This window comes from Pelophylax lessonae (assembly GCF_965119305.1).
Source record: "Pelophylax lessonae genome assembly, chromosome: 1".
NCBI classification, from domain to species: Eukaryota; Metazoa; Chordata; class Amphibia; order Anura; family Ranidae; genus Pelophylax; species Pelophylax lessonae.
Window position 1 is genome coordinate 795,554,132 of NC_138768.1, and position 27,140 is coordinate 795,581,271.

Below are 27,140 nucleotides of genomic sequence, written 5' to 3' on the forward strand. Positions count from 1 at the left end.
CTCTGTAAAGCATCCCATTACAAATTCCTTCATGTAAGACATGGAATATTTTCTTATAACAGATCTTTTAAAAAAATGTGCTGGATCATTTAAGCCGAATAACAGGATATTTGCACCTACCATATAAATAAGGAACACAGAATTAAATCAGGAAAATTTGGATATACTGCTACCTACAAGAAGAGCTGGAAACTGGCAATCTAAAAAACGATTAGCTACCAGGTATATTCCTTCTCACTCCCATCATGCTTCGGTTTATAAAAGGAGTCATATTGGGGGTACAGACGTGGTGGGACCTTTGTCCCTAATAAACTCCAAGATGAGGACTTAAGATAAGTACAAAAATCATGTTTTCTTTATCATTCTATAAGTAAATGAATGATACAATAAATCAGAGACAAATGAAACGTACAGTACAAAAGCAGCCCAAACAATAGATGGGCAACACAGCAAATAGAAATTAAATCCCCCCCAAAAAAGGGGCAGTCTGCAGCTCAAATAGCTGCCTGTAATACTCTAAGTTGCATAAGCTGAGGTCCTAATTTCTACCTGGTAAAACATATAGAAAATATAAACATAAGACCAGGTGATGTCTTTACAAATCTGAGAAAGAGATATCAGATTTAAGGCCCAAGAAGCACATACTAATCTAAAAGAGTGTGCCATGACGGTTGTGTTTAAATTTGTTAAGCTGACTGTGGGTTTTCAGGTCAAATCAATTCCACACTGCACTGATGGTACCAATCACTTTCACATCCCACCGAAGGTACCACTACTCTCTAAACCCCCGCCAAACTGCCTATGGGCTCCGTTGTACCACCATCAGGTGGATGAACCCGGATGTGACATGTATTACTGTATGTCATGTCCGGGTTCAGCGTGGTCTTTCCCTGTTATGTAATCTGTGCTCCGTTAGCTGCAGTGGGGTGCAGAGAAAACATCAGAGGGGCCAAAAAGCCCTGGTGTCTCAATAAATAGAACCTGTCATTACAGCGTGCTATCTATTGACCTTACAATAACTGACAATCTGTAAAGACTTTTATTAAAGCATTGCCTATGGGCAACTTTGTACTGAAGTTAGTCACTGTTTCACGGGTGCACACAACTTTAAGGTTTGAACTGCTTGGTATCTATTTACTAATCACAACCTCCTCTTTTATCTTTTTCCAAAATATGGGTAATATACTCTGTTTGTGTGCACTAAAATTATCTTTTGTGAATTTTTTTAAAATGCCATGGAAAAACAAATTTTGTGTATTTTTTGCTGAAAATTTGCAATTGATAAACATGTGCGCCAATATCATCTTACTTAAAAATTGCCACTTCTACTTTTCTACTTTCCAGGGTCTTTAGTAAAGGTGCACCAATACAGAGTATTTTCACGAGTACTCGTACTTGTGAAAATGCTCTGGATACCTGAAACCAATACTTTGTGGTGTGATTTGTCTCCATACAAAATTAATGGGCGCAAATCGCACTGCAAAGAATCACATGCAGTTTCCCACACCGCTCCTGTGTGAACCCAGGCTTGTCATAGTGATTTTGAACCTAAGTTCACACAGGAGCGTTGCGGGGAACCTTCTGCATGATTGGTTCCACCAGATTTGGCTTCTGATCCGACTGTGGACATCTGCGGCTGCGGCTTGGGATCCTCCTGCCTCTCCCATGGCTTTGTTTCCCACATCTCCAGCCACTCTCTTCCCCTAGCTTGACATTACAGACTACAGGGAAGGCACTGACCAATCAGAAGCTGTCTAGCCTGTACTGTCAGCTTCTGTTAGGATAAGAGAGAAATTTTGAATCCCCAGACCGGGGAAGTGGCTTTTCGGTGACTGACAGTGGGGGACCATGGCAATCTGGTACAGCAGGACAGGGGGGAATGGGGAGAGGGTCCAGTGGATGGTTGGAAGCACTGGAGGCCTGGGTGTGAGAGCTGCTAGAGGCTAGGGGGAGAGAGTCGTTGGAGATGCAGGGAACAAAGCCATAGGCGAGGCAAGAGAAGCCCAAGTCCAAATTCGTCATGCACGGAGGTTTCCCGCACCGCTCCTGTGTAAACTCAGGCTCAAAATCACTATGACAAGTCTGGGTTCACACAAGAGCAGTGTGGGAAACTGCATGTGATTCGGACAGGAATCGCACCGCGTTCCTGTTTAAATTGCATGCAGTTCTTCACAGTGTGATTTGCACCCATTCATTTTGTAGGGACTCAAATCGCACCGCAAGATATCGTTACTTGGTATCGCGAGTACTTGACCGAAAGTATTGGTACTCGTACTCACTGATAAAAAAAGGGTATTGGTGCATCTCTAGCCTTTACTTTTACTATAAATATATAAAATATATAAAAATATAAAATTTGGGGGTTAACAAATGTTCATACCTTAAATGTGCATTTTAACATGTGTGCAAAATTTAAAAAAATGGCTCCAGTAGTAAAATGTTTAAACATAGAGGCTAAATCAGCAGATTAAGGCTCCTCATGCACAAACTCATCCAGAATGGGAGAATTCTCATCTCAGCATCCTCAGCTGAGCATTCAGAAGCTGCTAAACCTGCAGGAATGTCAGAGACAGACCCTGGAGAAAAAGGCGAGGAAGTATGCTTACAGCCCCTGCATTTTGATTCAGCTATCATAGCAACAATTTTGTTTAAAAAAATCTAGCATAGCTGTAAAAATACTTCTCTTGATAATGCAGATGAGGAAGCCACATCTGGGGAGGTAGTAAAGTCTCCAAGGAGTGTGTGGACGCAAGCAGGGGACAACTATCGAGTCTGCAGTTGTCATGTCCTTAAGTATACTCCCAAGGGAGCCATCAAAGACCGGGTCACACTAGATGCTGTGTCATGGCCCTGGACCTGTAAAGTGCTCTGTAGGTAACGAACCAGTACACTAGGTGTCTGGGAAGTGCCAGAAACAGAGTCCAGTGCCAGAAGGTAACAATAAAGGCAAGCCCTACAATCTTCAATCCAGGTATGGCAACCAAAGCAGCCTCAACATTAGCCAACCTAGATAGCTGCTTAAAGGTTTTAGGGTTGTAACCCTATAAAAAAAAAAAAAAAAAAAAAATGACCCTGATCCTTTAAAGCAGGATACAGAGCATAGTGCTTGTGCTATGTCATTTGTCCCTCTCTATGTTCTAAAAATATCTGGGTGATCATCCCTGTTCCTGTGTCCCCCTTAGTGTACTGACCACGATAATCATGGCTGCTGATCCCGGATTACCGTGGTCAGGTTATGTGCCTCCCTCATCCTGCAGTCTCTCCTCTCTCCCCCTCCCTCCTTTTTAGCTTGGGAGTTTATGTGTTATCCATCTCCTCCCTGTATCTCCCCTCCTGCCGCAAAAGTTGTAAAATTACTACTGAAAAATCCTATAATCCCCTCTCTTACAGGAAGGTATAATGTGCAGTATCTGTGTTTTTTAAAAATTATTCCACAAAAATACCTTATTTTACAGCGCTGCTTGGTGCTCATGTGACCTCCAGCCACCCTCCTCCTCTCCTCCCAGCTGAGGTTAGCGGGGAATCTTAGCCCCTCCCGCTGCCATGCTCGGATCTGAGAAGAAGAGCGCCGGCAAGTCACATGAGCACCCAGCGACGCTGTAAAATAAAGTATTTTGCAGAATGATTTTAATAAAACACAGATACTGCACTTTATATCTTCCTGTAAGAGAAGGGATTACAGGATTTTTCAGTAATTACTTTACAACCACTTTAAGAACTCAGATCAACAGCAAAACAATGAAGATTGAAGTTTTTTAAAAAATAAAGTGTCCAGTAAAAAGGCTAAAATTTCTAGGAAATGCCAGTGTCTTATCCCTCCTGTAGGCAACAGTATACCCCAACTATCTCTGAATCATTCTGACACCAACTACACATTACCATACTTAATTCTCACCTGTAATGAGGTCACCGTTGACAGGTCCTTCATTTTTCCTTCTTCATCTTTAAGGTTGTAGCCTTCTGGCCTTTTATCACGTTCACTGATTTTCCATAATTTGATTGTTTTATCTGAAATTCATTGAAACATTAATATTACCTGAAATCATCCAATATCTGTCCTCAACTGAAAGAGAACTAACAACCTATTTAAAGGGTAACTCTACTTTTGTGGAAAAAAAATAGCAAAAAAAAAAAAAATACAGCATATACAATTGCTACACAAGCCACATTGTGACTGAATGTTATTAAAAACGACCTTTCCTTTTCAATCTGCAGTGCTGTGAGTTTTTTTCTTCTATACAATTCAATGCAATATGGCAACCTGGAGGTGATCCGTACACATTGGTGTACAGAACGCTCCCCAGAAATGTAATTTCCTGCTTGTGTGATTGGCTTGCTGATTTTCTTAGAGGTCTGCATTAACCACTTGCCGACTGCCTAACGACGATTTAAGTCGGCAGTCAGCCCCTCACAGGCAAAGCGACGTAGGTCTACGTCGCTAGCCTGTGAGGCTCTAGGGAGCGCTCCTCCGGCGACGGACCCCCCCCCCCCCCCCCCGCGCGTGTGCCCGGCGACCCAATGTCCGCCGGGCACTCGCGATTGTCCGTTACAGCGGGAGAAAGGCAGGCGGTTAATGTAAACAAAGCCGCCTGTCATTCTCCCTTGTGTAAGAATTGAGATCATACGGTTCTGCTATGTAGGACCGTTGATCTCTGTTCTTACACCTCAAGCCACATCCAATCACAGTTAGAAGCACGCCCCTAGGGACACACTTAACCCCTCCCTCTCAAAAAAATGTAACCCCTTCACTGCCAGTGTCATTTTTACAGTAACAGTGCATATGTATAGCACTGATTACTGTAGTAATGTCACTGGTAACCCCAAAAGTGTCAAAAATGTCAGTCAAGGGTCCGATCTGTCCGCCGCAATGTGGAAGTCCCGCCAAAAAAATTGCAGATTGCCGCCATTACTCGTTAAAAAAAAAAAAACAACAAAAATGACAAAAATCTTTCCCTTAGTTAGTAAACGCAATAACTTTTTGTGCAAACCAATCAAAATACGCTTTTTGCGATTTTTTTTACCAAACATATGTAGCAGAAAACAAATTGGCCTAAAATGTTAAAAAATTTTGATTTTTACATTTTTTTGGGGGGGAATTTCATATAAAAAAAATGTGAAAGATATTGTTATTTTTGCAAAATTGACGCTCTTTTTTTTGTTTATAGCGCAGGATCAAAAAATCGCACTGGTGATCAAATATCACCAAAAGAAAGCTCTGTTTGTGGGAAAAAAGGACATCAAATTCCTTTAGGTACAGCGTCGCACGACCGCGCAATTGTCCGTTAAAGTCACGCAGTGCCGAATCGCAAAATAGTCCCTGGCCAGGAAGGGGGTAAAATCTTCAGGGGCTTAAGTGGTTAAGATACACATCAGATTTCAGGCATCCACTGCAACAAGCATTTCATTTTTGATGAAATACTCCCAAAGGGTTAACCACATCTAAAGTAATTCAGACACTGCACAATTCCTTACGAGAACTCTGCAAGTGCATTAGCTGATTAATAATGAAAAAATTAATCCCATTCACATTCACTGTGCACATTGACACAAACAGAAGGACAGCTATTCCTTCAGAGCAACAAAAGGTAGGACTCTGCAACAAAGTTTGTTAAAATCAATGCAATGTACATTGATCACACAGGGGAGATTGTTTTTTGTTAACAAAATTCAATTCACTCTTTTAACCTGCCTGGATAGAAATTTGGAAAGTATTCCTATTCTTCTGTTGCAGGATCAATTCTTTAGATATTGCGATAAGTAATAAAATGATTATTATTTTTTGTGTTTGCATATTATGGCTGATCTGGAAATCTCCATACTTCATGCAATAACAATAATGTGAAAAAAAAGAAAAGGAACTTTGAGGTAAACATTGCAATAATAATTTGAAATAAACCATACTTTCTGTTTTAAGTAGAACATTTCTTTTTTACAGTTTAGTTATATATGCAGTAGAAAGAATTACATTAATTTCTAGTGTACACCCATTTTGTTATTATTAGGAAATAAGCTAAATGAGCAATCCTTTGTGCATGACTACATATATATTATTTAGTTCCAGTTGTATGACTGCAAAATACGCTCTGATAGCAGGGTTTCCTCATTCGAAGAAAATGCATTAAAGATGAAAACCAGGCAGATATAAAAGACCACTGTTTAACTTAGTCATAAAATAAATGAATGGATTAATGATATCACTAGCATAAGTAACAGGCGCTGTCTTTACACTGGCTTCATGCAATCTCTTGCATAAAAGGCCTCAGACTGGGAAAGAAAAAACCCAGAATATAAACCAATTATGAACTTAAGTTTAGAGGCCGCGGGAAGCACTCTGATGGAATACAGAATAAGGAAATAATTTACTCCTTATTCTGGCACCCCGAGACATAACTAGTATTTATCCCTTGCAGAGCAAGGAGGGAATCTCACTGCAAGGGTAGATTTATTTTTCATTTCTGGAGTTGGACTTTAACCACTTTACCACCGGAGGATTTTGCGGTCTTACGTCCAGGCCACTTTTTGCGATTCGGCACTGTGCGACTTTAACTGACAATTGCGCGGTCATGCAACGCCGTACCCAAACTAAATTTATGTCCTTTTTTTCCCACAAACAGAGCTTTCTTTTATTTGATATTTGATCACCTCTGCGCTTTTCATTTTTTGCGATATTAATAAAAAAATGCGACAATTTTGAAAAAATAACAATATTTTTCTACTTTGACAGTTAAAAAATATCCAATATATTCAATTTTTGTCATATATTTAGGCCAAAATGTATTTAGCTACATGTCTTTGACAAAAAAATTCTCAATGAGCATATTTTTAACCTCTTTAAGACCGGAAGATTTTACCCCATTCCTGACCAGGCCATATTTTGCGATTCGGCACTGCGTTATTTAACGGACAATTGCGCGGTCGTGCGATGCTGTACCCAAATAAAATTTATGTCCTTTTTTCCCCATAAATAGAGCTTTCATTTGGTGGTATTTGATCACCTGTGCAACTTTTACTTTTTGCGCTATATACAAAAAAAGAGTGACAATTTTGAAAAAATAACAATATTTTTCACATTTTTTTTTATATGAAATTCCCCCAAAAAAATGTAAAAATCAAAATTTTTTAACATTTTAGGCCAATTTGTTTTCTGCTATACATTTTTGGTAAAAAAAAAAAAAATCGCAAAAAGCGTATTTTGATTGGTTTGCGCAAAAGTTATCGCAGCTACTAACTACGGGAAATTTATGTAATTTTCATTGTTTTTTTTTTAACTAGTAATGGCGGCGATCTGCGATTTTTTTTTTTTTGCGGGACTGCAACATTGCGGCGGACAGATTGGACCCTTGACTGACATTTTTGACACTTTTGGGGGTACCAGTGACATTACTACAGTAATCAGTGCTATAAATATGCACTGTTACTGTAAAAATGACACTGGCAGGAAAGGGGTTAACTTTTATTGGTGTTAATGTATGCCTGGTGCTTACTAACGTGTGTGGGGGGAGGGGACTGTGTGACACAGGCACAGATCGCAGGTTCAGTTATGCTGAATCCTGCAATCTGTCACTGTTTGTCACTTAGGAGATCCGCCCGCTTTGTTTACACAAGCAGGCGGATCTCCACAATCGATCCCCAACGATCGGGGAAGAGTTGCGGTGATCACCGCCGCTCCTCCCCTGGCCCGACTCCCGCTGTGACTGAATACAGCGGGAGCGAGCCTCCGGGTTGCGCGTGCGCGCCGCCCACAAAGGGAGGAGTCCAGCGACGTAGGTCTATGTCGCTGGACGATATCGAGCCACTTTGTCGCAGTACCAGCTCAGTGAGCGGTTGGCAAGTGGTTAAAATACTTAAATATTTTAACCACTTTAATACCGGGCAGCTTTCTTTTGGTGGAATTTAATGTTTTTTTTTGTAGCAAAGGAAAAAAGACCGAAGAATTTGGAAAAAAATTTTTTTTTCGTTTTGGTTACATAATTTTGAAAATAAGTAATTTTTCTACTTCACTGATGTGCATTGATGAGGCTGCACTGAGGGGCACTGTTGAGGCTGCACTGATAAGCTGCACTCATGGGCACTGATGGGGTTGCACTTATGGCCACTGATAGGCGGCACTGATGGACTCTGATAACTGCCCTGATTATCAGTATAAAAAATGTACTCACTGTGTCGTGTCAGATTTACCAGTTACTGGCTCTCCTTTCCTCACGCAGACAGCGTGTTAGAGGAAAGGAATGCCGATAACCGGCAAGTCTATTTACATGTGGCTAGCTGTGATTGGATACAGCTGATCACATGATAAAGGGCTGCTGTAATTGGCCCTTTACCGAGATGTCCAAAATGACACAGCAGGCACAGAGTGCACCTAATGCGTGCCCTAGGAGTACCTGGGAGGACGTCCATGGAAATCCCCTGAGAACTGGAGAGCCAATCTGTAGCTGTCGTTTGCCTATAACCGCTGCTAGCAATAATCGCATGTAAAAACCAACAGGATGGTTGTACCCAAGTTGATTGATCGATCAATACTCGTCTCAAGTTGATTGATTGATCAACTTGGGTACATTCACCCTGCCCATACATGGTTTGAATCGAAATTCAAACCCTCTATGGCTGGTTCTATAGGCTTTATTTATATGTAACCACTCAGATGAGCAATTGCCAGCGAACAGGGGTGGTGCTGGCCATGCAGAGTACAAATCAAATCAATGGCCAGCTGCTGTGCATCCCCCCCAACAGCTGCTGTGTGGCCATATGATTGAAGCCCACAAAAGAAATTCCCCTTACTTGATAGAATTTTCCTCTCATTTCCTATATCTGGGATAGGAAGTGAAAGGAAATATCATCAGGACACAGACAGCAAAAGATAACTAATGATAACTTGATATTCAATCCTTCCCTACTCCATCAAAAACAGAAAAAAAATGACATGGTGCTATACTGTACACGTGTAGTTAGCCACAATGCTGAGCTTCGGGACTGCAGCTAAAATTGTGTCGCACTTGGCAGGCATTGCCACTGCCGAACGCGACCCATGCAAGCCTATGGGGCCACACCGCAATCAGGCAATGAGGAGGTGACATAGGGCCTTCTCACTACCTGTCAAATGCCCTCTGAAGAGTGATCCAAACACAGAAGGCACTACACATGTGAACGAGCCCTTCAGTTTTGACTAGGGCACTCGTCTTACAGAGCACACACAGTTAACACTCCTGCCTCTGTGGAGGAGCAACCAGCACAGCATACTAACAAACATTATTTTCCATTTCTAGCAGCACAGGAGGCAGATGATCTGCGATCATACCATTTGTTGACAGAAGGGAGTGGGCTGCATTCTGCTGGGGGAGCCATTTAATCTTGTTAATTTTTTCTTCTATTTCCAAGCTCTTCAAATAATCAAATTCCGGCTCGTGGCTCTGGAACGTGCTGTATACATTGTATTCCCCCTGACTGCAAGGTCCATTCTTACACTGTACAGGGGAAAAGAGAAACAAATATTTGTCATTCACCATCAGAACACCAGTATCGTTAAAAGATAAATGCCTGTGTTAGAAGCTGTTGACAGAAGCTGCCATTATGAGACACATTGTAACGTATTGAAGGGCAGTCTCCTCTGTACAGTGATCCCTAACAGATCCTTTAGGCCCCTTTCACACAGGCGGACCGTTCAGATCCGCCTGTCCGTTCTTAGCGGATCTGAACGGATACCCCATGCATGTCTGCTGACATCCGATCCGCCCCGTCAAATCCGGACGGATGGAAACCCTATTTTCCATCTGTCCAGTGGATCGGATGAGAACGGACAGACGGTCCGTTCCTATCCGATTCCCCCATAGAGAACAGCGTGACCTGACAGCTCAGTCTCCGCACACAGCACGGAGACACAGCTGCCATTCGCCTGCTCAGCGGGGGATCGGCGGATCGATCCCCCGCTGAGATAAACGGAGTCCGCCGACAGACCGGAATGTGTGAAAGGGGTCTAAGGCTTCATGTACAGGAGCCCTCTCTGTTTATGTAGGAGAATTTGATTTGGGAGGTATATGCTTGTGTTTATATCAGGGCTTGACAAATTTGCTTTGAATCTAGAAGCCAGCTAAAAATGTTTTTTTTTTTTTTTTTTTAAAACAAATCATACAGGTAGAACATGTAACATGTTCCCGTTTTTGAAAAAATAGTTTTAGGCCTTAAGATTACATAAAACCCCCAAAAATTATATATTTTCTGAAAGCAGACACCCTAGAACACATGTGTCAAACACAAGGCCCGCCGGCCGAATCCGGCCCTCCGGGCCATTTCATGTGGCCCTCACACCTCTCCTAGAGCTGCAGTAGAGATTCAGCCCTCCTTTTGGCCTCCTCCAGACCCTGCACTTTCTGCTTCCTAGCTCTGCCCCCAGCTTCTTCCTAGCAGCAACACAAGGTAAGGGTTTGCACTTTGATGTAAGGGAGTGTGGGGGGGGACACTTGACATCTGATGTTAGGGGGTTGGAATACTCAGGACTTCTATTATTACAGATACAACCGGCTCTGTGAGGGCAATCATAATGCTAATGCGGCCCTCGATGAAGTTGAGTTTGACACCCCTGCCCTAGAAGATAAAATAGTGGCAGTTCCAATTTTTTATGTCTCATAATATTACCACAGAGGTCTAGGAAACACAAAATGTAAGAAAAAAAAAAAAAAAAAACACATTAAAAGTTAATTTTAGGAGGGCACAAAAACACAATAAATTACTCTGTTTTTTTGTAAAATATAAAAGCCGAGGTTGCACCAAGTAAATAGATACCCAACATGTCAAACCCTGCACATGTCAGTACCCTATATTTTCCATAGGCAATGCTTTAAACGCCCCCCCTTAGGTCATCAATTTAGCGTTGAAAAGGAGGTCTAGCGCTAGAATTATTGCACACATTCTGACATGCGCGGTGCTATAACATGTGTCACAATCAACGTTTGCAGGCATAGGTGCCCCAATTGTACGTGCGTATATGTGGGGGTGGATGGCCTCTTTTTTTTTTGTAGGGGGAGGGGGGGATTTTATATGTTTGGGTGTAACTTAAATTTTTTTACAAGTAAAACATTTTTTTTTAATTAACTTTTTTTTTTCCATCACATTTTTTCTGGTGAATGGTTCTCTTTAATGAGACATCCAGGGTCTAAAAGACCCTGCAGGTCTCCCCTGTGCTCCACTAAATGTAATGCAATGTACATCACACTGCATACCATTCTATCCCAGCCTTGATGGCCGGGGAAACTCTTAACAGGTACCCAGTAGTGACATCACACACCACTTCCAGGTCAACAACTAGAAGGGGAGGAGAGGGGACGTAATTTCGCTCTCCTCTCTTCCCTCTACCCAGCGGAAACCGCTATGCCAGTCCTGGGCTTGCAGATGGGCAAGCAGAGCCCCGGATACATAGCGGGGTGTGGAGAGAAGTCAGGTGGCACCCCAGCACAAAACTTCATGGTGTTCCGGCACCTGGGGTTTGTCGGGCCCTGGTTTACATACATTTAGCTGCAGAAAGCCAGGTTAGGCCCTGTGCACATTGGGTGTTTAGAACTCAAAACTTGCAAAACTCCCTCCAGGTCCCAAAATCACTAAGCTCCAAAAAGGGGCCCTCATTTAAATCTAGTATGGTTGGGAGCTCCTAGCAAATAATGAAAAATCCCAAAACTAGATTCTTTGTTAATTTTTTACATTGGGCATTTACCTCGTTACATGGCGCTCTGGTGCAGACAGAGGGCAGAGGTGCACCGTCCATTCCTGCTGCCAGCAGCCTGTCAAACTCAATGAAAGGCTGACATCTATGATGTTATGAGAAAGATAAGTGACTAGGAATGAAGGATGCAAGGGAACTGCCCTTGCTACTGCTTAAAGAAACTATTGACACTCCATCTTTTATTTGCACTTGTTGTATTGATATAAGATACTAAGGGAACATAAACATATTCCTTCCATACACTTATCTGATACTTTTTTACATGATGATGGGGAGTCTGTGAAGGAAAGGGAGATGTAAGAATAATAAGAAAAACGCTGGCTTATGGTGTATTAAAGCGGTTGTATTCCCTGTGAAAAAAAAAAAAAACAAACCCTGCAAGACAATGGCATAATGTGCTAGTATGCATCGCATACTAGCACATTATGAAATACTTGCCTTAGAATGAATCCCCTGAAGCGGCGCCTGGTCACCACTGAGGGGGTTGACATGTTCCCCCGGCTTTTCTTCCAGGTTTGCGGGCTCTGTCGCTGTGAGTGACTGGAGCTGCGATGACATCACTCCCGCACATGTGCACAATATGCCGGACCTTAAGAGCGCATGCGCCGCTGATGTCAGCAGCTGCATGCATGGTGAATATCTACTAAATGGTGCATGTTTAGGAGATATTCATTTAACCTACAGTTAAGTCTTATTATAGGCTTACCTGTAGGTAAAAATAACAAAGTAGAACATAAAACTGCTTTAAGCAGGAGCATTACCATTTTCATATTGAAGCTGCTGCAATAGCATTTTTTGATATAAGGAAAAGCCAATTTTAGTATTTCCCATAATACCACCCTTTGAACTCTAGGGGCAGCACAGTGGCTAAGTAGTTTGTACTTCTGGCTTGCAGCACTGGGTTCTGTGCTTTGAAACCTGATCAGGACACTATCTGCCTGGAGTTTGCATGATCTCCCTGTGTTTGTGTGGCTTTCATCCCACTCTCCAAACACATGCTGGTAGGTTAATTGGCTCCAATTGAAAATTGGCCCTAGTAGGTGTATATGCATGTTAGATAGGGGCCTTAGATTGTAAGCTCCTTAAAGTGGAAAATGAAGTCCCGCTAGATCATTTCAGGCTGTTCCCTTTTGCAGGTGTAGCTATGTAAAACATCGAAAATACATGACTATACTGTGTAAAATCCAGTAAATATGCCATCTCGCCCTGCTCTGCACATGCTCAGTTGCTCTCTAATTTAGGAATTTTTAGGTGCTGTCGAGTTTGTAGATTCCGATTTGCTGACAGCCTTGACTTAAACCCTCCTATCCTTTACAGTAAAGGAAACTGCTTCTGTTTGATCTGCAATTGCCATGGTGCTGCACATGTGTTCAGTTATGACACCACCCATTTGTTGGTTTGACAGTTTGTTTGAGGACCCAAGCAAATGTGACAGTTAGCAATCCAGGAATGTAACTGTTTTTGTTTTAAACCGTTAAATCGATAGGTTTAGTTCCATTTTATGATTTATTGCTGAGGCTCTGGGCTTTAGCAACATGCCAGAAATGCCAAGAAACAGGAGCAATGCTGCAGGAAATTTACAGCATACACTAATTGTGGTTGCATAAATATTAATGTGGAATGTATGTTCCTTGCTCAAGAACATTATTTTTTTATCAAGTTGTTATGGGTAAAGTTCCCCTTTAAAGCGGAACTAAACTCTACTTTTTTTTTTTTTTGGGCCAAGGAAGCTACCATGGTTGAGTGTGCAAGCAAATGTGACAGTTAGCATTCCCGGAAACTGTTTTTTTGAAACCGTTAAATTGATGGTTTTAGTTCCGCTTTAGTTCTTGGGGCTAAGATGAATATACGGTACAGTATGTATGGTTCTGTGTAAAAACTGTTGGCAAATACCTGTCATAAGTAACTAAAACTCACACATAGGAAATCCAGTCTATCCTTATAAGGTGTCTTACCTCAGGCTCCCTCTGGAATATGACAACACGGCCGCCCTTGTCCCCAGTTGCCAGCAGCTCTCCAGTGTGATTAAACTCAACTGTAGAAATGATATCAGCTGCAAAAGAAGAACAGAAATCGAAGAGCCTCATTATTACAACATCCATCATAATATTAGTATTACCCTATGCTGACTTGTCAAAGTGAATCATAAAAATAGATATGCAGGTTCTCCTGCGGTGGTATATGGTTCCTACACAATTGGCGACATATGTCCAGGGGGCTTCTCCGCTGTGTTTCCGAGGCTGCGGCCAACAGGGGACGGCCTATCATGTGTGGTGGGTTTGCCCGAAAGTACAGCGTTACTGGATACGAATAATATATAATAATATATAATCTTATTTATTCTCTGACCCAAGTGAACCTGCGAAAGTCCCGCCACAGGCGTTGCTGGGGGAGGCGGTGACGGATGCCCCCAAAGGAGCCAAATTGCTTATACAATTTATTTTTGTGGCAGCGAGAATATAGATAGGACGGTCCTGACGCTCTGCAACCATACCTCTTGAAATGTTTAGAGCAAAATTGACTTGGCTGATGATTAATGAACGTTTATCTGCTGTACTGAACGGTAGGGTGAAGCTGTTCGAGAAGGTTTGGCACCCATGGTTGCGATACTTGGAAGGAGACCCCCGGGCCGACTTGGGCCTCTCTGGGGGTGGAGTAGGCTTTTGCACGAGCTCCCCCTGGGGGTTTCCCCCTAGTTTCACCAATTGGGCTTTTATGCACAGTTTATATGTCTCCCATCCCATCCCTCTCTCCCCCTTCTCTCTCTTTCCTTTTCTCCTTATCTTTTCTTTCTTTTCGTCTTTCCCCCTCTTCCCCCTTATTGTCTTACCTCTCCGGTCCTTCCCTTGGGCTGATGGACATTTGCGGCCGCCAGGCCTGAGTTTATGGGTCCCCCCAACCCCCTTTCTTTTTGCTTGGGGTGGGGTGTATTCTGTGCTTGCTTTCATCATGTTTACCCATATCCCCACATTGCTTTATTGTGTTTTACGTAGCGGACGGTCACTGTCACTATGGACTTTTTGATACTGTCAGTTTATAACGTTATTCCCCGTATTTGGGCTCTCTCCTTGCCCTTTCCTTTGATTTCCCACCCCACCCCTCTTTTCTTATATTGTTGTATTTTATTACGAAAACTTTCTAATAAAAATTATTGAGGTAAAAAAAAAAATAGATATGCAGACAGTCATTATAATCTCTATTACCCTATTTTTTTCTTTTACAGCAGTTGTGTGCATGGTGTCTAAATATGACTATGCAAGTCCATTAGGCACCAGAGTTAGACCTAGTGCTCTCAGTAATCAGTGCTTAGTAACAGGCTTGATTAGACACACCCCTTCCTCTTGCCTGTGTGAGGACACTTGTGAAAGGAGGTGTGGCTATTACTCATCTATACCAGCACAGAACACTGGAGTGAGAGGGCAGGAAGCAATATTTTCACTGGGATAAAAAGTTAATTTAAAGTGGATCTGAAGTCACAAATTGAAGAGCTGCTGTGTTATAGGGACAATTTGGAAATGTTAATTGTGTCTAAGCAGTACCTTGAAAAAATTACCATTTGTCTTGAATTCTTCCTGCAAAACAGCAATGTGCTTCCTGCCAACACACTAACTACACACACTAATAAAATAGTCTGGCAGCTACAATGAAGAACAACGTATGGGCATACATAATGCAACACATTCAACTACTTAAAGGGAACTCACAGCATGCTCAGAACACTTGACTATGGATGCCTATAATGACCTCTATGGCAGAGCAGCTTATACTTTGAATTGATAATGTTTCCCTTTTGGCAGAGGTATGTATTTAAAATATACCACTTTTAAACGCTTCCTATTTGGCCAATGTGTATATATGGCTGGAAGGGAGCTGTGCCAATGCGGGTGGACATACCTGTGTGTCCTCTCGTATTGGTCTCTTGGTCTCAGTTTTTCTTTTTAATAAATCTGCAACAATGTCAACAATTCTGTGTTTTTCTGTCAGTATGGGGTGCTATGTGTACATTCATGAGGAAGAAGAATGAACTTAAATGATTTTAGCAAATGGCTGCAATATAACAAAGAGTGAAAAATTTAAGGGGGTCTGAATACTTTCCGTACCCACTGTATATACTTTAGCAGACCTGAACTGAATTTGTTATCCAACAAATATGTAGTATCATTTCAAGTGAAAAAAAAAATGATAGTTTATTTTAAAACAATTTCATTTTAATATCATGGTAACTTATTATTCCTTCATTTTCTTTTGACTGACTGACAAGATTTAAGGCAGCTGGGATTATAATGGGGGACATTTAACAACACCAATACTAAAATGCAGCAGCTTATGCTAATTAGAGAGAACACAGTGTCGAACGGCGTTTTATAGATCTTAATTATCATGCTCAGCAGGAAGGAAGCCGCAAACATCTGCACAGCTATTCTCTGCTGGGATGTCATTTGTTTTTTACCATGTTAAACAAAGGCTGGAAATCAAGTGCATAATCTGCAACCTCATAAAAAATATTTTATCAATTTGGAGGAAGCTATTCAGAGTTTGCAGAATTCAGATTCACTGCATCTCAAGATGACCTGCCTGTCGTATTCACTGGAGGATAAAAATCTGTTTATTCGTAACAAAAAAAGGCTGATACAAATCCTGCATTGGCATTGAAGCAGAAACTCATACAAACTGCTTACTAGACAAATGTCTACGTGTGGTCTGAGGTGACACAGGAAGTTGCCAAGCCAGGAAATGGGGATCTTTGCAGTGTAGGAGACAGGTTACGATGATAAGTTTGGCTAAATGGGAATTACACCTCATCTGACAAGTAAAACATCTCTTACACGTATTTCAACTGTATATTTAGAAATTACATTTTAAAATTTATGTTTAATATTGATTTTTTTTTAACCATATGTATACAGTTGTTTTTTTCAAAAATAACATTTCATACATAACAAAGGACTCCCAGAGCACTATGGCTAATCGGAAAAGACAGCATAGCAGTATTTGCCTGCCTTTAGGCTGAATTAATCAGATTGAGACTTCAGATGAAGCTTTCCAATAAGGGATGAATCAGTTCTGGTTCAGCTGTATGTAAATTGCAGCTTGAGCTATGGAGATCTGTAAACTATAGGCTTTTTATAACGGACAGTAAGGAGATACAGGAAAACACGAGAAAAGGAGACTAATGCCTCGTACACACGCAACGATTATTGGCCGTGAATTTTAGGCCAACGTCCGATCGGCTGATTTTCGGCTTGTTAGTATGATGCTTCCGACAACCGACTACGACTTTTCGGCCGAAAAAAATCTGGTGTGCATGCTATAAAATTTTTGTTGGCCATCAACACAACGGCCGATTTTCCGTCAGTCAGTACAGATTTCGGAAGACAAAAATCTGATGAGCAAGACTGGGCATGCTCAGAGAAGAAAAAACACACGGAAAGTAAACCAGCACATGACATCACTTCTGAAGTAGATTTTTGTTGGCCGAGAAAATTTGTGTGCAGTCTAGGCACATTCCAACCAACAAAACACAACTTGGACAAGAGTCGGACGATCGGTCGGCCGATAATCGTTGCATGTGTACGAGGCATAACGCTCCACCTGCTGATGGAAGAACACAATACTCATAGGAAATATTTTTTATTTACCTGAAAACATTTTTTATTTTTCTATCCCTTATTATAATAAATAAATAATATATATATATATATATATATATATATATATATATATATACACATATACACATGCACAAACAGTATCTCACAAAAGTGAGTACACCCCTCACCTTTTTGTAAATATTTTATTATATCTTTTCATGTGACAACACTGAAGAAATGACACTTTGCTACAATGTAAAGTAGTGAGTGTACAGCTTGTATAACAGTGTACATTTGCTGTCCCCTCAAAATAACTCAACACACAGCCATTAACCACTTAAGCCCCGGAAGGTTTTACCCCCTTCCTGACCAGGGCCTATTTTGCGACTCGGCACTGCACGATTTTAACGGACAATTGCGCGGTCGTGCGACGCTGTACCTAAATTAATTTGACGTCCTTTTTTTCCCACAAACAGAGCTTTCTTTTGGTGGTATTTGATCACCTGTGCAATTTTTTGATCATGCGCTATAAACAAAAAAAGAGTGTACATTTTGCAAAAATAACAATATTTTTCACATTTGTTTTATATGAAATTCCCCCCCAAAAAAATGTTAAAATCAAAATTTTTTAACATTTTTGGCCAATTTGTTTTATGCTACCTATGTTTGGTAAAAATAAATAGCAAAAAGCATATTTTGATTGGTTTGCGCAAAAGTTATTGCGTTTACTAACTAAGGGAAAGATTTTTGTTGTTTTTTTAATGAGTAATGGCGGCGATCTGCGATTTTTTTTGCGGGACTGCGACATTGCGGCGGACAGATCAGACGCTTGACATGGGGTCCGCCGGGCACACGCGGGGGGGGGGGGGTCCGTGAGCGATCGGGAGCGCATCTGTACCATGTAAAGAACCTGCTGCAGCAAAACAGCCATATACAGTGGGTACGGAAAGTATTCAGACCCCCTTCAGTGGCGCGCGCTCGCTCCCCAGAGCCTCGAAGGCTAGCGACGTATACCTACGTCGCTTTGCCTGTGAGGGGCTGACTGCCGACGTAAATCGTTGTTAGGCAGTCGGCAAGTGGTTAATGTCTAAACCGCTGGCAACAAAAGTGAGTACACCCTTAAATGAAAATGTCCAAATTGGGCTCAAAGTGTCAATATTGTGTGTGTGGCCACCATTATTTTCCAGCACTGCCTTAATCCTCTTGGGCATGGAGTTCACAAGAGCTTCACAGGTTGCCACTGGAGTCCTCTTCCACTCCATGACTACATCACGGAGCTGGTGGATGTTAGAGACTTTGCGCTCCTTCACCTTCTGTTTGAGGATGTCCCACAGATGCTCAATAGGGTTTAGGTGTAGAGACATGCTTGGCCAGTCCATCACTTTTACCCTCAGCTTCTTTAGCAAGGCAGTGGTCGTCATCATATTGAAATACTGCCCTGTGGCCCAGTCTCCGAAGGGAGGGGATCATGCTCTGCTTTAGTATGTCACAGTGGAGGCGTGGCCAGGAGCGGCATGTGAGAGGACGCATCTCACTGAGCTCCCGCTGACACCAGTATGTCACAGTACATGTTGTTCTCAATTAACTGTACTGAGCCATATGCAGCCCCAGAACCACTCATGCCCCAGACTCCTCTCCTGGTTGCCGCCACACACGCTTGACACCATCTGAACCAAATAAGTTTACCTTGGTCTCATCAGACCACAGGACATGGTTTCAGTAATCCATGTTCTTAGTCTGCTTGTCTTCAGCAAACTGTTTGCGGACTTTCTTGTGCATAATCTTTAGAAGAGGCTTCCTTCTGGGATGACAGTCATGCAGACCAATTTGATGCAGTGTGCGGCGTATGGTCTGAGTACTGACAGGCTGACCCCACACCCCTTCAACTTCTGCAGCAATGCTGGCAGCATTCATACGTCTATTTCCCAATGACAACCTCTGGATATTACACTGAGCACATGCACTCAACTTCTTCTGTTGACCGTGGCGAGGCCTGTTCTGAGTGGGACCTGTCCTGTTAAACCGCTGTATGGTCTTGGCCACTGTGCTGGAGCTCAGTTTTAGGGTCATGGTAATCTTCTTATAGCCTAGGTCATCTTTAGGTAGAGCAACAATTCTTTTTTTCAGATCCCCAGAGAGTTCTTTGCCATGAGGTGCCATGTTGAACTACTAGTGACCAGTATGAGAAACTGAGAGCGATAACACCAAATTTAACACATCTGCTCCCCATTCACGCTTGAGACCTAACGCTAACACTAACGAGTCACATGACACCGGGGAGGGAAAATGGCTAATTGGGCCCAAATTGGACATTTTAACATTTTAAGGTGTACTCACTTTTGTTGCCAGCGATTTAGACATTAATGACTGTGTGTTGAGTTATTTTGAGGGGACAGCAAATTTACACTGTTATATAAGCTGTGCACTCACTACTTTACATTGTAGCAAAGTGTCATTTCTTCAGTGTTGTCACATGAAAAGATATAATAAAATATTTACAAAAATGTTCTCCATCTACGCCAAACAGAGTAGATGGAGGAATTTCCTCCTTTAGCTTCTGTATTTAGGCAGTAGTGGTTACGGCAAACAAGATAGGATGCAGTCCCTGTTCAGCTGATAATTTTCCACCTGGTTCCTTTAATTTTTTTATTCAAAGTTTGTTGAGACTTATGATGCCAACATGGCCACCTACTAGCACAGTAGTTAGTGGTGGTGTGTTGTTTTCAGTTGCAACCCTGTGCTGAAAAAAGTACTGTATCCCTAGTTTTACATTTTTGTTAGAGGTGGGGGGTTTAAAACCATTGCCGGGTTCGGCAGTGTCTGTGTTCATGCTGGGGAGAATCACCCTCCCTATTTACAGTAAACCCCCGCTCCATCGCGGTTCAGTTTTTGCGGTCCCGGTATATTGCGTTTTTTTTTGTAATGTTATTTTACTATATAAATCATTAAAAATTAAATATTTTTGTGTTTTCCATAGCTCTTGCTATGTCTCTCAGTATCTTTTATGTGTTTAAATGAGTTTCTATTGTTTTAAAAGTGTGTTTAAAGACCTTAAAGAGGTTGTAAACCGATAATTTTTTTTTTTCTTTTCTTTACATCCTGAAAGATAAAGACATAATGAGCTAGTATGCATCGCATACTAGCTCATTATCAAATACTTACCTTAGAACGAGCCCTCGCCGCGCCGCTCTCTTACCTCTATGACGGGCGACATGTACAGTCGCCCATCTTCCGGGATCGCGGCATCCGGCCATCTGATTGGCCGGAGCCGCGGTGACGTCACTCCCGCGCACACGCGCAGGAGCCGACGGTCACGGCACAGGGCTCTAAAGGAACGGCACGATCTGCCGTTCCTTCAGAGCGCATGCGCCAGTGACGTCACTGGCTGCATCAAATGTAAATATCTCCTAAACGGTACATGTTTAGGAGATATTTACAGTACCTATAGGTAAGCCTTATCATAGGCTTACCTATAGGTACAACTTCCTGAGGAGGGTTTACTTCCTCTTTAAAATGCTTTTACACGTACAGTGAGAGTAAAAAAAACATGCCTACAATGCATTTTAGTAGGGTTTTTCTATTTAGCGGATTTTCACTTTTCGCGGCTGGGTCCGGAACGTAACCCCCGCAATGGAGGGGGTTTTACTGTATACAGGTTGCCGCAGTCCCCGCAACAGGTAGTGAAAGTAAATTTTACATTTTGCAGTTTTCACCAGGTCAAGTTTAAAATAAATTTTCTTACGGAGGACAAATGTTCTAATTCCTAAACTTAGTTTAATTTAAAGCTGTACCTGGGAAGAATGATGGAACTTCTGGGAGTTTAAATCTACTTTGTCCCCCCAGCTTGCACTGGTTCCTCCTGATTAAACTCCATGCCACTACAGGACACAATCATGGCAAAGAGGTCAGTGGGAGCTACCACTGATTGCGCTGGAGGACAAGCAGATGGACAAATGGGAAGTGGCAGCCTTGGGGCACACTTCCACCAATGATTCCTCTCGATCTTAGCAGCATTTAGCAGCGTGGGCAGTGTGAGAGGTAATTATTTACATTCTTTTTTTTTTCTAAAGGTTCTAATTCAATTAAAAATTTCAGATTAACAACATATTTGATTGAATTACTTTCCTAATTAACTAATTCACATTTCATATGCAATATTGTCATTTGGGGCTCCAATTTTCATTTCTACATCTGCCTTTAGGGTTTTTTGCAGTTAATAAAAACGTGTTATAGATCTACATTTAGAGGCATAAGTAATGTGTTTTTTATCAATGCAATTTGAAATGAATATTTTTATGTCAACAAGATTGAAATTTACATTTAAAGTTGGCAAACTAAACAGACTGTTATAGCTTATTGTAATGTGCAATGGCAGCAAAGTGTGTTGTGCAGTGTTTACAAATTGAAGGCCTATGTATTAAGGACAGCACTGCACTATTCCCATTAGTCCTGGCACAGTCATACAAGCAGGTATGTTCTAGAATTAGTCTAGGCAGGAGCCAATGAAAGGGGGAGCACTGGTCTATAAAAAAAAAACCCTTACTTTACAATTTACTGCTGAAATCGTAAAGCATAGCATGTTATAGTATAGCTAAAAACAAAAACCTTTTTTAAATATTTTTTTTATTTTTATTTTATATTTTTAATAGAATAGGAGATAGTTAAAACAACTGTTATTACTGACATAGCACAATGAGTGGTGCAGAACATCACCTTAACCACTTCAATACAGGGCACTTTCACCCCCTTCCTGCCCAGACCAATTTTCAGCTTTCAGGGCTGTCACATTTTGAATGACAATTGCGCGGTCATGCTACACTGTACCCATATAAAATTTTTATCATTTTTTTCACACAAATAGAGCTTTCTTTTGGTGGTATTTTATCACCGCTGGGTTTTTTATTTCTTACAAAAAGGAAAAAAGAAAATAGACAGAAAAATTTGAAAAAAAAAAACGTTTTTCTTATTTTCTGTGAGTAAATTTTGAAAATAAATAATTTTTCTCCTTCACTGGTGTGCGCTGATGAGGCGGCACTGATTAGGAGGTACTAATATGCCACACTGATGGGCACTGATAGGTGGCACTGATAGGCGGCACTGTTGAGCACTGATAGACAGCACTGATGGGCACTGAGAGGTAGCACTGATGGGCACTGATAGGCGGCACTGATGAGCACTGATAGACAGCACTGATGGGCACTGACAGGTGGCACTGACGGGCAGCACTGATGGGCAGCACAGATGAGCAGGCACCGATGGGCACTGACTGGCAGAACTATGGGCACTGATGGTGGGCACTGATGGTGAGCACTGATTGGCATTTTCACTTCTCTGTAATCAGTGCCCTGATTACCTGTCCTGGTCTCCCCTTTGAGGAGGAGGAGCCGCTGATCGGCTCTCCTTGCCATACACTTTGACAGTATGAGGCAAGAAGAGCCGATAAACAGCACTTCCTCATTTACATGTGACCGGCTGTGATTGGACACAGTCGATTACATGGGTAAAGAGTCATGTCATTGACTCTTTACCAAGATCGGGGTCGCGCCGTGTCCTAGCAGCACGGCACGGCCACGATCGCCACACTGCGCGGCCCCCGCGGGCGCAAGAGGGAGACCGTTCTGGTGCGCCGTCATATGACGGCATTCCAGAACAATAGCTGCACCACTCCGCCGTCATTTGACGGTGGGCGGGTAGTAAGCGGTAAAAAAAAAAAAAAAAAAGAAAATCCATTGCACTTACAAGATAATGAAAGAGTTTGTTAGCCCAACATTTCATATTCCTGATATGTGTATCTTAAAACAAAGGAGCAGCTAGTGCAGTGGTTCTTAACCTTGTTGGAGGTACTGAACCCCACCAGTTTCATATGCGCATTCACCGAACCCTTCTTAATTGGAAAAATAAAATCTGATTTTTTCAAATTCAAAACATAGGTATATATTTGGGTATATATTTATACATAGGTGCACAAAATGAACAAAACCATTAAAGAACAAAACCATGATTAAAACATGATTTTCACACAAAAACATAATGAATATTTACTGCAAATCAGTGTGACTGGGGGGGGGGGGGGGAGGCCATACCATGGGATGTCAGGAGGGCACACACTGGGGTGGGGTTGGGAGGGCATATCATGGGGCGTCAGGAGGGCACACACTGGGGTGGGGGGGGGGTTGGGTGAGCATACCATGGGGTGTCAGGAGGGCACACACTGGGGGGAGGTGTTCGGAGGGCATACCATGGGGTATCAGGAGGGTACACACTGGGGGGGTTGGGAGGACATACCACGGGGTGTCAGGAGGGAACACACTGGGGTGGGGGGGGGGGGTTGGGAGAGCATACCATGGGGTGTCAGGAGGGCACACACTGGGGGGAGGTGTTCGGAGGGCATACCATGGGGTATCAGGAGGGTACACACTGGGGGGGTTGGGAGGACATACCACGGGGTGTCAGGAGGGAACACACTGGGGTGGGGTTGGGAGGGCACACACTGGGGTGGGGTTGGGAGGGCATACCATGGGGTGTCAGGGGGGCACACACTTGGGGGGTTTGGGAGGGCATACCATGGGGTGTCAGGAGGGCACACACTTGGGGGGTAGGGTTGGGAGGGCATACCATGGGGTATCAGGAGGGCACACACTGGGGGGGTTGGGAGGACATACCATGGGGTGTCAGGAGGGGTGTGTCTTGACCTCCACCGAACCCGTGAGACTGACTCAGCGAACCCCTGGGGTTCGATCGAACCCAGGTTAAGAACCACTGAGCTAGTGAGTGGAAGAGATACAGGATAAGACCCACATCCCTAATGCAGAAAGAAAAAGGAGAAGAGGAACCCCCTTGAATTGGACTTTAAGGCCCCTTTCACACTTGTGTGACTTCAAAGTCGCACGATTTACCACGATTTTGACTATGTTGCCGCGATTTTGATGCGAGTTTTAGTGGGCTTATAATGTCTTTTCCTCAAAACACATCCAAATCATGCCAAAAGTAGTGCAGTGCCTACTTTGAAGTCGGTGCAACTTCAAGTCGCACAGATATGAATGGGGCTCATTGGAAATAGTGGAGAATGACTTGTCATGCGATTTTGCAGTCCCAAATCGCATGACAAGTCGCACAACTTTGAAAGGGGCCTAATGGTCTTTATCCTAATGATTGTTTTTAACCCAAAAAGTGGAATGTAGTACAGAGGATAATTAAAATTTTGTTACATATTATTGGAAAAAGTGCAAGACATAAAACATACAGCAAAGGGTGGCTAGCCTTAAAAAGACTCCATCATAGGTTGTCAATGTATATATAGACACTTGCGCATAAATGTGTAAACAGATTACTCATAGAGCAACATGGCTGCACACCCAAAATGATGATGATGATATGTGTATTTTGTGCCATGTATGTGTTAAAAAACCATCTTCTTCTCTCTCGTGTGAAATACCTGGTGATCCTGCCAATCCCTCTGCTTTCCTATTTTAAACTGACCACGTTAAGCATAGAAGCACATCCCTGCCAGCGTGTTCAGTTTTCTGGCTGTGCTGGGAGCATAGCCTGCTTGTCCTCCAATGATCAGACTGACATGCCTTATTGCACAGCTCTTCACTGGGAAGATCAAAGTGTTGCTCTTTTTCTGCCTCCTATTGACACGCCCCCTGCAGTCTCCACCCCCACCTCTCTAAGCCCCTTATGCAGCTGGGAAAAGTATTCAATTTACAAAAAAGGAAAAAAAAGGTATATGTATATATATATATATGTGTGTGTGTGTGTGTGTGTGTGTGTGTTTTTTTTTATTGCATTTCTATTTTGAACTAAATGGGTTGTTTTACAAGGTAAGGGTTCAAGGGCGCAGTTTAAGGTCAGCACTTCCAATGCAAAAGGGGAGCAAAAAATGTAACCATCCCTCGGGTTGAATTATAACACAACTAACATGACAGTGGCCAGGTCCATTTCAATAGAATGTATGAGAGCTAGAGCTAAGCACCCTAGATGCTGCTCCCATTCAAACCTGCCACATTTCTAGGGGTCTGTTTTACCATGTGTCCAATTGGTGAGATTTTCCTTAACGTCAACTCCTGAAACCAGTACTGTGGCTTCATTCTTGTTTTGGTGAAAACTTGAACTATAATCAAATGCAAAACTTTTTTTTAGTGTTGGCCAGACGGGAGAGGGATTGTAACAATGGTCAGTTTTTTACTTATTATTTAAGTTTTACTTACGGTATATATATATATATTACTTATGAAGAAAAATGCAGCTCTCTGCTGAAGTGGGAACCTACCCTTACTCTTTCCAATACTTAAAATTTTGGAATTTTTCCTCACTTCCAGTCCTGATATCAATGGTCAGCACAACCAATGGAGAAAGTGAACATTTCACAGTAGGAACAGAGATAGGGATATACAGTAAATCCTGAGGTTTTTTACCTCTCACCACTCTATGCAAAACAAAAACAAATGTGGGCTTTAAATTCACTTTAATAGCTCCTTTACCCTGCTACTAATAAATACTGTACTGTAGATTGTATATGCTTGTACTCCAATATGTGCATTGTAGGAAAGAATAATATTCTCCCCATACCTGGAAGTATTGGGTATTTCACTGGAGAGGTGAATGAGGTGTTGCAAAAATGTGAAAAAGGTAAAGCAGGCCATAGACGATTCGAATTTCGTACGATTTATCGTTCGATAAACGAAAGCGGCACTCGTGCACATCATCGAGTGTACCATCAATGTGAGCCGAAAATCGTACGACAAAACACTATTTTTTGTGCCTTTTAACCACATCTCTACCGGACACACTCCCTACTGTTCTGTGTTTTGTTAGGCGAAATCATACAACTCCCCCACTAATGATATGAAATTCGGCCGATTTTCGCAAAAAAAACCCAACATGTTGGATATGTGAATTTTTGCTGTCGTACGAAAATCGAACGTTTTACATACCACACTAACGATACGAAAATCGTTCGATAACACTGCCATTTACGATTTTCGAACGAAATTCGAATCGTCTATTGCCTGCCTTAGTCTCATCAAAAGAGGATCAAGCTATCAAGCAAACTTTTTACTTTGCCCTGAATGGGTAACTTAAAGATTTGCTCCAATATTTGAATATGCCCAATCTATTGGTACACCAATATTTTATTAACTTGGGCCTGCTTAACTAAGAAAAGTTTAAAAATGATCATTCTGGAACAAAAAATGAAATGTATCCATTGCTACCTGGTACAGTGTTTCTTTTTGTTTCTTTTTGTTTTTTGGTTGTTTAGAGTGCTTTGAACCCCATTAGTTTTTTTGTGCTGTCTGTGTATCCCATTGGAGAGATTTCCTTTCCCTCCTGTTCCAGAAACAAAACAATAATTGAGAGAATATCTCTACAATGTAGGGTGAAACCCTCTTTTAGCTGTCACCGGAACATTTATCCCAAGCACCTCCTGTTCTGGGGAAAACTGGAAGGTGAATCCCTCAGCAAAGACACAGACAGCGATAAAAGCTTAACTGGGCTTTCAAACCCATCATCACAAACATCAAAAACACTATAGAAAAAAAGTTTTGGTTTTATATTTTAAACCAGCCTTTTTCAACCCTTTTACCCTAGAGCAGTGATGGTGAACCTTGGCACCCCAGATGTTTTAGAACTAAATTTCCCATGATGCTCATGCACTGGAAATGTAGTTCCAAAACATCTGGGGTGCCAAGGTTCGTCATCACTGCCCTAGAGGAACCCTTGACCTAAATTTTCAGGTCTCAGGAAACACCTGCCATAACCACTTCATCAGAGGTCGGAGGGAAAAATGCCCCCTACATTGGTGGTCAGTTGAAATAATGCCCCCTTAAAGTGGTGAT

At 42.1% G+C, this 27,140-nt stretch overlaps 1 protein-coding gene across 5 annotated transcripts in view; it reads right to left on the reverse strand.

Moving 5' to 3' along the window:
• The window catches only part of PPP2R2C (protein phosphatase 2 regulatory subunit Bgamma), a 248,097-nt gene that overhangs the window by 51,339 nt on the left and 169,618 nt on the right, over positions 1 to 27,140 (reverse strand). For all 5 annotated transcript variants that reach the window (XM_082266616.1, XM_082266615.1, XM_082266617.1 and 2 more), the window contains 3 exons: positions 13,666 to 13,763; positions 9,296 to 9,461; positions 3,896 to 4,008 (listed from right to left, as the gene is read on the reverse strand). In XM_082266616.1, the coding sequence (XP_082122742.1) occupies positions 3,896 to 4,008; positions 9,296 to 9,461; positions 13,666 to 13,763 (377 nt within the window). The remainder of the gene's footprint in view (positions 1 to 3,895; positions 4,009 to 9,295; positions 9,462 to 13,665; positions 13,764 to 27,140) is intronic.